The sequence below is a fragment of the Salvia hispanica genome, chromosome 4, assembly GCF_023119035.1.
Source record: "Salvia hispanica cultivar TCC Black 2014 chromosome 4, UniMelb_Shisp_WGS_1.0, whole genome shotgun sequence".
Taxonomy (NCBI): Eukaryota; Viridiplantae; Streptophyta; class Magnoliopsida; order Lamiales; family Lamiaceae; genus Salvia; species Salvia hispanica.
In genome coordinates, this window is record NC_062968.1 from 10,491,481 (window position 1) to 10,501,761 (window position 10,281).

General features: G+C 35.1%; 1 protein-coding gene across 5 annotated transcripts; it reads right to left on the reverse strand.

Annotated features, from left to right (window-relative positions):
• Window positions 1–275: 275 nt before the first annotated feature.
• On the reverse strand, window positions 276–9,266 carry LOC125219528 (sterol 3-beta-glucosyltransferase UGT80B1-like). 5 transcript variants are annotated; one of them, XM_048121533.1, is made up of 12 exons: window positions 9,107–9,266; window positions 8,933–9,044; window positions 8,201–8,371; window positions 2,220–2,283; window positions 2,010–2,055; window positions 1,726–1,903; window positions 1,497–1,627; window positions 1,363–1,420; window positions 1,183–1,259; window positions 1,072–1,119; window positions 858–1,007; window positions 276–504 (listed from the first exon to the last, which is right to left on the reverse strand). In XM_048121533.1, the coding sequence occupies exons 1-12, from the start codon at window positions 9,212–9,214 to the stop codon at window positions 379–381; spliced, it is 1,269 nt and encodes a 422-aa protein (XP_047977490.1). In that variant the 5' UTR covers window positions 9,215–9,266; the 3' UTR covers window positions 276–378. The 5 variants fall into 5 exon arrangements, with proteins under 5 accessions (XP_047977490.1, XP_047977488.1, XP_047977489.1 ...); XM_048121531.1 differs by having other exon boundaries at window positions 1,327–1,420; XM_048121532.1 differs by having other exon boundaries at window positions 1,363–1,429.
• Window positions 9,267–10,281: the final 1,015 nt, after the last annotated feature.

Consider the following 10,281-nt stretch of genomic DNA (forward strand, 5'->3'; position numbering starts at 1 on the left):
GGTTAAGTTGAAAACATTTATTTATATTGAAGTTGAAATAAAGTAGGAATTGAGAACACAAGTCGAAATAAGATAATGATAAGAGTTTCTCTGCATTGTCCAATTTTATACTCCATCCGTCTCGCTTTAGCAGTCCCATTGACTTTTCTGCCATCTTTTTGTAAAAATGATAAAAAATAATTAAAGAGGAGAAAAGGTAAATTAAGAGAGAGAATAATATAGAGAAGAGTATTATCTACATTATTGTTTCTCTTACTTTACCATTTCTCCACTTTAACTAATTTTTATCATTTTTACAAAAAGAGGGTAGAAAAGTCAATAGGACTGCTAAAGCGGGATGGAGGGAGTATAATGGATCCGTAGGAAGACATGAGTTTGTCATGCATCGGATCGCCCGTGCTTGTTTTCCATGTTTGGGAGATGGCGGTGGAAAGCACGGAATGCAGCTCCGACACCGTCTTCAAGCGCAATTTTCTCCGCTAACTCCAGAGCTCGAGATTTCACCTACAACACACAAAGCTAAATATTTATATTTATGTTTAAGGTTTAAATCATGAATTTGGTCTAATTCTAGTCTTAGTAAATTTTAAAATTAGAATATTAAATTAAGATATTACAGTTTTTTTCAAAGAAACCAATTTTCTTTTATTTTCCCTCATGCTCTTATGTTTTATTCTTATTCTATTGAAAAATGTCGTTTTGAACATCAGCAAAAGATGTCAATTTGCATATGAATGGGATACATGACAAAAATTGAAACTTGATGATTTAGTATTTCGATTTCAAAGATAATCACTAAACTTGAAGATTTAAATGACTATTAATATAGGTAGTATGGATTGAGGTAAGAGATAGACTTGTGGTTGGAGCATGAAATTAATGGCTTCCGTGAGAGCTTGGACGGATAGGTGTTGTATGGGAATGGGAAGGCCTCCTACTCCCTTTTCGTGCATTATCTTTCCCCACAAAAATTGATCGCCACAGAATGGTACGACCGTTGTGGGACACTGCATTTACATACTCACATCAATCAACCATACAATTAATAATTAATATTATTACTAATAGTACCCCTGCTTTGAGACCAGCTGCTGCCGTTCCCGGCCCGCCATGATGAACCTTGCCAAATGCTTCACTAATTAGCTCATTTACTTACTTAATTCATTAATCTTATAAACTCACCACCCCATCACATTGAGGAAACAACCAATCATGAGGGCAATCTGAAAGCACGAATACATCTTGTGGAATATCCACATCTGCACCATAAATGAAATTTATATATTATCTATTTTTAAATTTATTTGTGAATATAAACAAACTTACTAGTGCCCAAATCTCCCCACCCTGGATCTATGATACCTCTCTGCCCTGTCTTTTTCAGAGCTTCCAAAATCATACATGTCACTTTCTCTGATTTCTTCAAAGGCTAATCAATTAAGTTAGTTATAACCAATTAATGCATACCACCGTGCAATTAAATGTAATGTACATACCACGCTTCCAAACCCAAAATAAATTGGTTTCTTTCCCTTTTGCATCCATTCTACAAAATCTTCAGAGGCTTCATATTTGCTTCCAAGATTCAAGAAACAGTATCCCACCACGTCCACTAGAGGCCCCCACTCTACATATCACACACACACACACACACACACATATCACATTCACATATGATATATATGCTTTTTGGGATAATAATAAAAAAAAAGGAGTACACTTTACCGTTGGGTTTGGGCAATACATGGGAACTCCACATATAGGATGTTGGGACTTGAGAAATCGAGATATGCCTACTATTCAAGAATCCAATGGGGCTAAGATTCAGCTTATTTTTCCTCATCCCATTAATAAATCCTCGTATTCCCCACCATATCATTAAATCAACTAGAGCATACGATAGCTATATATATCAATCAAGAAAATATCGCAACATTTGAAGTATATTAGTATATCTCAAAATCAAAAAAGAGAACCTAAAAATTTAAAAGGACAAACATTTTACATACCCGTCCAGCCCGTTGAGTGAATGGGTGAGGGAAGGCTCGTGTTGGTCTGTAAAATAAAATTCTATAAGTATTCTAAAAATCCTTTAAAATCTGTTATTCTCCATGTAAATATATTAATTTAATTGATTGCAGCAATGACCATATCTATCTATAAATTAACAATTTTATTTATGTAATCAAAATGATGGAACTGAATAAATTAAAACGTACGTCCAAGGTACTGTGAACATGATGTGGAGGGGAACACCGAGAGCTTCAGCTATATCTTTGCTTCCTGCTTAAAATAATACTTTTAAAAGATCAAAATTTCTGAGAAAAAATTCAATGATCAAGGCCGCATACCAAATTGAAGTGTGACGTGATATGCCTCACTAATCATTCTTTAACATATGGATTTATAGAGACTCCACTGAATATTTCTTTATAAAAATAGATATTATTATAAGTTCCTATATTCAATACTACTACTATAACCTTATTATACTTGCGTTTTTATTATCAAATTTCTTGCACTATGAGTTACAAGGGCGGAGCTACGCTGGGGCATGGGCCCGGGCCCCCAGCCATTCTACTTTTAAGTCTATTACATGTATTCAGAAGCATTAACCGTATGACTTGGTATTGCAGCTGGCAAGTCCACCGGCTTTAGATCATAATTGTGGGAGAGGTACTGAATTGGAATCTCAGACACGCCTAACTTTTTAAAATATTTGGCCAATGGCTTCTCGTCAAATAAATTGCAATATTTACCTAATCACTATGTAAGATTAATTTTTATATTTTTATCTAATGCTATATTCTAATTTTTTTTGTCAAATTATATTTTAGAGATGTGATATATTAATTCAATAACTATTTCTATCAATTCATTTTTTTAGAGATGTGTTTAATTCATGACTTTTAAAGGGTATAGTTTGAAATGATATTATTTGTTCAATAACTTGTAAATATTGTAATATACATTTTTAAACTATTTTTTTTATTAGTATTGTAATATAATTAATAGTTTTATCAAATTTTTTAATATGTACGCTTAAACAATTGTTTTACTTATGGAAAAACTTAATTTTATTAGTAGGTAAAATTTTTTTAAAGGTCATCACAAAATTCTTATATCAATTATTTTCGATTTATTAAATTTTCTTGATATGCATTTATTTCTTGTGCACTAAATATCTGAAAACGTTCCTTTATTTTTTAGATCTTCTAATTCTAAATGATGAAAAAAAGGCAAAACATAAAAGGGTCTTCCTACGACTAATTTCGATGACAAAATAATCGAGAGATACCTATATTTATTAACAGTGAGTGCTAAAAAAAATTTTCTTCTTGGACCCCCCACCACAAAATTTCTGGCTCCGCCACTGATAAGTTATACTACTATATCTAATTATACTTGCGTTTTTTATGACCAAATTTCTTGCACTATGAGTTATAAACTGTATAATCCTTTGAGTAATGAACAGGAACATGAACTTAACAAAATAATATATATATATATATATATATATATATATATGGGTGCGATCATATCATAACTCATATTTATGTGATAACCTAATAACCCTATCATTTTATGGGTCAAAAGTATCATTTTTACTAAAAATGATATTTATACACGATAAAAAAATATGTGATCATATCATAACCTATATTTATGGTGATAACCTAATAACCCTCATTTTATGGACGAAAAATATCATTTTATGGAACAGAATATCATTTTATGGAATAAAAGTATCATTTTATGCATGCTGAAAAAATATCATTTTATCGTGTATAAATATCATTTTTAGTAAAAATGATACTTTTGACCCATAAAATGATAGGGTTATTAGGTTATCACATAAATATGAGTTATGATATGATCGCACCCATATATATAATATTTCTCTTTAGACAGACGAAGATTTAATATAACAAGCTTAATTCATGTCATTTACGTACTATTATTAGCTATGTTTATATTTAATAGTATAATTGTTCATACATATGAAATGGTAAAATAATACTCCACAAGAATGAACCTATATAATCATTCATAGTTTCACATAGTTAACGTAAGGCTACTGAATTTTATTTATGATTAATTATGATTAATATGTTTTGTTTGTAATGATAACTTAAATTTCTTATTTTTTTTTTCTTGTCAAATAACAGTGATAGTTTCATTATTATAGTATTATCTTACCATTTTACATGTATGAATAATTATATAAAATATAAAGCTAGCTAATAATAATAAGTAAATGATCTGAAAACTATTTTTTTATATTAAGTCCTAATCTGTCTAATATAATGAGTAAATTTTAAAATAAGAGTAGTAGTGTTTCCGTACCATAGTAGTGGAAACATTTTTTTCTGGCATAGAGATTAAAAAAATGTGTTTAATGTATTAAATTAAAATATAATAAGGTATAAGAGAGGATAAAGTATAGAGAAGAAAGTAAGAGAGAGGAAAAAGTAAGTGAGAAGAAATGTGTTACTTTTGCTAAAAAGAAAATGACTCCACAATCATGGAATGTACTAAAATGACAAAATAACTCTACTACTATGGAACGAAGGGAGTATATAATAAGTATAAGTTATATAACAACTCCTAAATTAGAAGTATCTATAAGATCCTAAATTTTTGGATAGTTTCCAAAATTCATAATAATATCAATTTTTAAAGAAATGAATGTATTTAGTGGGACCTTCATAAATTCATATGTCAAAGATTATTAATGGGGCATATCATATCACATTGTCATTTGGTATACCTTGACCACTGATTTTTTCCTCGAAATCCTCGAAATTTAGAGGTCATGACTTAAAAATTTAAAATCCACCCATGCTTTAATATTGTGAGGTGCATAAATCAACATTTCACGAAAATTCAAATAACGATTTTCTTGCATAATTTCATATGTCCGTAAATATGTGTCAATTCGAATCAAGTTTTAAACTGTGAAATAACGCATGTGTCTCACCATATAATAATTATATTTGTAGTATAAATGACTATTCACCTAATTTTAAAATATTTCACGAATAATAGTTCATAAAAAAAATTCAAGATAAAGATTAAAAAAGATACTAATAAGACACGAAAAAAAAAATTATTCGTGATATAAAAATTAAAGCAATTTTAAAGTATAATTGTAAAAAGGTATACTTAGAGCATCCACTGTAGGTGGATGCTTTTTGGTGGACAACTTTTTTTTTGTCCATAGCCCCATTTTATTTGTCCACAGCCACAAAAAAAAGTGTCCGCAGCAATAGTGGACACTTTTTGGTGGACAAATTTCACTTTATTTTATTTATTGTATATTTTAATTCAATTACAATTAAAATTATCGGACTATAAATAATTAGAGAACGAGATAATAATAAAATTAAAAAGTTCAATGAGACCAAATATTCGTTGTATTCATGGATACCGGAAAATTACACAACGAACATTTTTTTTAAAAAACATACAAAAACAAATAAAAACACCGCCACCATCTACTCGGTGGCGGAGTCGGAATCCTCTGCCTCATCTTCGTCGCCCACTCCCCCCGCGCCGGCGCCCCTGCCCCCGCCGCCCCCGGCGTCAGCCCCAGATCCTCTCTGATCCTACACATCAGGTCATAGTATATCGCCTTGGTGATCGGGTCGGTGGCCAACTCGTAGAAACGGCAGTTATCTTGCAGTTGTTTCATCAACTGCACATTCAGGTTCCTGTTCAAGACCACATGGGCCCCATGGTCCACGGACTGAGCTCCAGAAGGCGCCTGCGCGCCTCGCGATCCAGACGCGGCCGCCGAGTAGCGGGAGGAACCTGCAGACATTCGGGCGCTACGGATACGGCCTTCGCCCCGGAGGGCGTGAGTGCCTGGTGTGTGTATCAGAGGGCTCCTTCGCTTGGGCGTCGTTGAGGTCGATTGATTGTCCGCCGCTGCTGCTGCTGTAGTTCCCGGCTCTGTTGCGTCTATTGCGCTTCGCCGCGTGACCCTCGGTCTCCTCTGCACAGATGGCCTTGAATTTTGGGCAGTTCTCGAGAACGAGAAACTCCTCCCAGTGGTTGAACCTAGGCTTATATAGCGCGTTGTATTGGGACACAGACAGAGCCTTCACGTCGGCTTCGTTGCGGCCACTCTCAGCGTTGAGAAGGTTGTTGCCGTAGATGCCCGCGAACTTCTTGGTGGGTGTCAGAATCCTCCCAAACTTTTTCCGGAGCTATTCCGCGTCACGCGGTTTGGCGCCTCTCGGCTTGAACTCATTGTAGGTCAACAAGACGCGCTTCCAAAAGCCCATCTCGGTCTGATCGGTGCCAACACAGGGGTCTGATGTGACGGCATCCCATGCCCTCGCCACAGCAATCGACTCGTCTTTGGTGTAGTGCCCGCCCCGACTTGTTACCGCCGACTCGCTACCGCCGCTGCCGCTGCCATCCCCGTCGCCGTCGCCGCCGGCCCGCCCCCCACCGCCGTTGCCGCCGGCCCTCCCCCCACCGCCGTTGCCGCCGCCCCTCCCACCACCACCGTTGCCGCCCCTCCCACCACCACCGTTGCCGCCGCCTCTCCCACCATCGCCGTCCCCGCCGCCTCTCCCACCACCGCTGTCGCCGGAAGATCTCGTCGGCGGGGTCTCCGGTAGGCCCGGACTCATCAGCCCCATTATCTGCTCCAGTGTGAACCTATCGAAATCCGACAAAGGAGTCTGGGTGCGCTGGAAAGAGTGAAAAAAAAAAGAAAAAAAAAGGGGTATCCGGCCGCGGATGGTTGGGCGAGTCTATAGTGGGTCGATAATCTCCATATGCCGAACGACCCAAATTCCTCTGATGAGAAGATTGGCCCCGATATTGGCTTTGTTGCCACGGCGGGGATGTCGGTGACCACGACTGGAATGGAGGGGGACTGGGACTCGATCCCCGGGGGTTGGGACTCGATCCCCACAGCTGAGATGGCTGGGAAGAAGGATAGTATCCGTATCCCGATTCTTCCGTGCCGGGTGAATCTTCGTCTCTCCCGTGCATTTGGTAAAATCTAGGGTTGTGAAATTGGGGGTGGAGTGAAAATGGGTGTGGAGTGGAAAACAAATTGGTAGGGTATTTAAATAAGCCAAAAAAATTAATTACAAATTCGAATTTAAAAAAAAATAATAAATAAATAAAATAAAATCCGGCGACCGCCGCGGCGGTGCTACCGCGCAATAGATAGGCGCGGCGGCCGCCGCGATTCTCTCTCATGCGGCCCGTCCTCGCCGCAAAGCCAGCGATGCCCCTTCTGCCCCAAGATTTTCGTCCACCCGCGGGGCGGACGCCTTCCCCCCTATAGATCGCCGCGGCCGGCGCGCCGCCCCTATAGTGGTTGCTCTTACCCTATAGTGGTTGCTCTTAGGGTTTCCAATAACTATTTCTCTTGTTTATCTACATTTATTCTTATTACGTCAAAAGATAAAAATTATAATCTTTGAGAAAATCCGAAATGCAACATATCTTCCCTTTCTGGTTGAATAAAATCTCTCACGCAACTATGTATTCCATCGTTTATGTTACTCATATTATTCATTTTATTTTTCATTCTTTTTAAATTAATAAGTAGAACTTGAATTTTTACTAGAACCAACTCATATATATTTGTGTAAACTTTGTGCGATCATGTGGACAACTATTCGGAAAAAAACATTAAAATATTTTCGAAAACTGATGCGCTATAACAATTCATAACACTTTATAAATTGGTTTAATAGATTTAATGAATAAAGTTAAAATTTAAGTAGATTCCAACTAAAATATTTTTGTTAATACTTACTCACAAAAGGATTAAATGCAAAAAAAAAAAAAAATTTAATATAAGTAATCATATTAAAATAAATTGAATTATATATTATATTAATGTGAAAGGCACAATAGTAAGCGCATAAACTTGATCTCATACTACTATTTAGGCGAAACAAATAATAGTATATGCACAATCATCATGGAGTATTTACTATCTCTAGGTATCTAATTTGTGATTTATATAGAATGTGAAAATATACCAAAATGTCTTTCACGGGGATTTTGGTATAAAAATTCTGAAAAAAGTGCAAAAATATTTAAAGGGTGCAAAGGGTAAAGTTTAATTAAGGACTGACTCTGGACTTCCCATTAAAATATGCAAACAACAAAGTTTAAGGAGCATCAAAACTATAGAGTTAAAATGAAGTGTGAAATAACTAACCGAAAGCGGGAGGATTTGCAATAATTGCTTCGGCTCTAAAGGGTTCGGTAGACACTGGGTCAGGTTGAGTACATGCTGGAAGAAGAGACTCAATCACATTTCTTAGTTGTTTGCGTTGCAAAGCCATATCTCGTGGTCGAGGCGTCAGAATACTTCTAGCTCTCACGAAGCCTACAATAGTAATGGTATACAATTCAATTCAATTCAATTATAGTAATGGTATACAATTCAATTCAATTCAATTTCTAAAGCCACTTTCAGAATAATTAGGTTCGATTAAACATGGAATTCGAAATGTGAACTCTTTTATTTCTAATTTATTAATTATTTGAATCTACAAAATATTTGAATTTAAATCTGAATTCCATTTTTAAATTATCATACTTTTATAAATTATATTTCATAGTGAAAAGTAAAAACTCTTGACCATGTCGAATCGACAATAACCCTAGTAAGACCATGGAACAAAAAAAAATAGTGCAGTAACTTATACTTCTTTCGTCTCTAAAAAATGATACTTACTGATTTTGATAGATGGACTAAACAGCTAGGAAATGAAATGGAGATGGGAATAAATAAAGACCATGGAACAAAAAATATCGACAGCTTTGTATAACAAAAGTATATTTTCAAAAAAGGAGTTAAAAGCTTTCTAATGTCGTGCATGCCATAAATTACAAATATTTGTGCCATAACTTTATAGTACTACTATAGAATAGGAGAAAGTCTTACATTCGGCCATAATGCGAGGGTCGCCTCCAAGCGGGTAGAAATTCACACCAGCTGAACTCACAAATCCATCGAATTGTGAATGAGTTGCCAACCTCACGCAATGCCCATATTCCTGTATATTAATTAATTCATTCCTCACTTTTATATATTTCTCTACTCATAGAAAATACTTACTTGAAGTCTCAAGGCCAAAGCCAAAAAGGGCTGAACATCTCCTCTTGTTCCAACTACAAGGAGGGCAATCTTCAACTTTGGTATTACATTTTCATAGTCAATCGTCATCACTACAAACAAACTCAATTAATTTTCTTATACACTTCGATCAATCACTTGCTTGATATATAAAACTGAACTGCAAATTGGTTAGTCTCATACTAATAATTGTTTAATATAATGTTTCTAGATTTTGGTATACCAACTTGTTGCAAAAAAATGAAAGTTTTATTGTATGAAAATGATGTTATCTTATTGCTGATCGTGCACGCAACTAATTAAGATTTTGGAAATCTTTTTGGCCAGAGGATTATCCTTGACTAACATAATAAATTTGTAGTTTAATTCACGAGTTTTTCCACAAAGTATACATTATCAGTGGAAGGTCAACCATAGTATCAAAATAATTAGAAACATATAAATAATAAAGAAATAAAAAAACTACTTCTTCCGTCTCACTTAAGATGACACGTCTTCTTTTTTAGTTTGTCCTAAATATGATGACACATTTCATTTTTCGGAAACTTTCTCTCTCTAATTAATACACACAACCATTTTTTCTCACTCTCATTAAAATATTATCTTTCTTTCTCTCACTATTTTACTCCCTTTGTCCCTTATAATTTGTCACCACTTGACCCGACATGAGTTTTAAGAAATGTAAACAAAAAGTGGGTTGAAAAAAATAGTAGCATGTGGATCCTACTTTTACGTATTAGTTTTATAATAAAATGTGAGTGAGAATGAGTTAGTGGAATATGAAGTCCACTAAATGATAATAGTGAAAGGTGACAAATTTTTAGGGATGGACGGATATAAAAATAAGTGACAAATTTTGAGGGACGAAGGGAGTAATACTTACACCCACATTTTCTTTCTCTAATTAAATACATTAACCAATAACTTCTAAAATCCATGCCGACCAAGAAATGTATCATCTTAGCCAGGACTAATGGAGTAATCAAACTCTTATCAATCTTTCTCTCGTATAATCAGCAAATTAAATCTACATAAATGAATTAAATTAAATCAACAATTAAAGATATTGGTATAAACTAACGAGATTTAAATATAACTAAAAAATCCTAATAATCATTAATCATGATGTCAATTGCCAAATGAGATGGAGAAATAAC

Excerpts from the sequence above, each read along its gene's own strand:
- LOC125219528 (XM_048121530.1), bottom strand. The coding sequence starts at position 9,214 with ATGACGATTGACTATGAAAATGTAATACCAAAGTTGAAGATTGCCCTC. Across the intron at positions 2,284-8,200 it reads TGCAAATCCTCCCGCTTTCG|GAAGCAAAGATATAGCTGAA; the intron begins GTTAGTTATTTC and ends TATTTTAAGCAG. Across the intron at positions 1,260-1,326 it reads GTGGGGAGATTTGGGCACTA|ATGTGGATATTCCACAAGAT; the intron begins GTAAGTTTGTTT and ends TTTATGGTGCAG.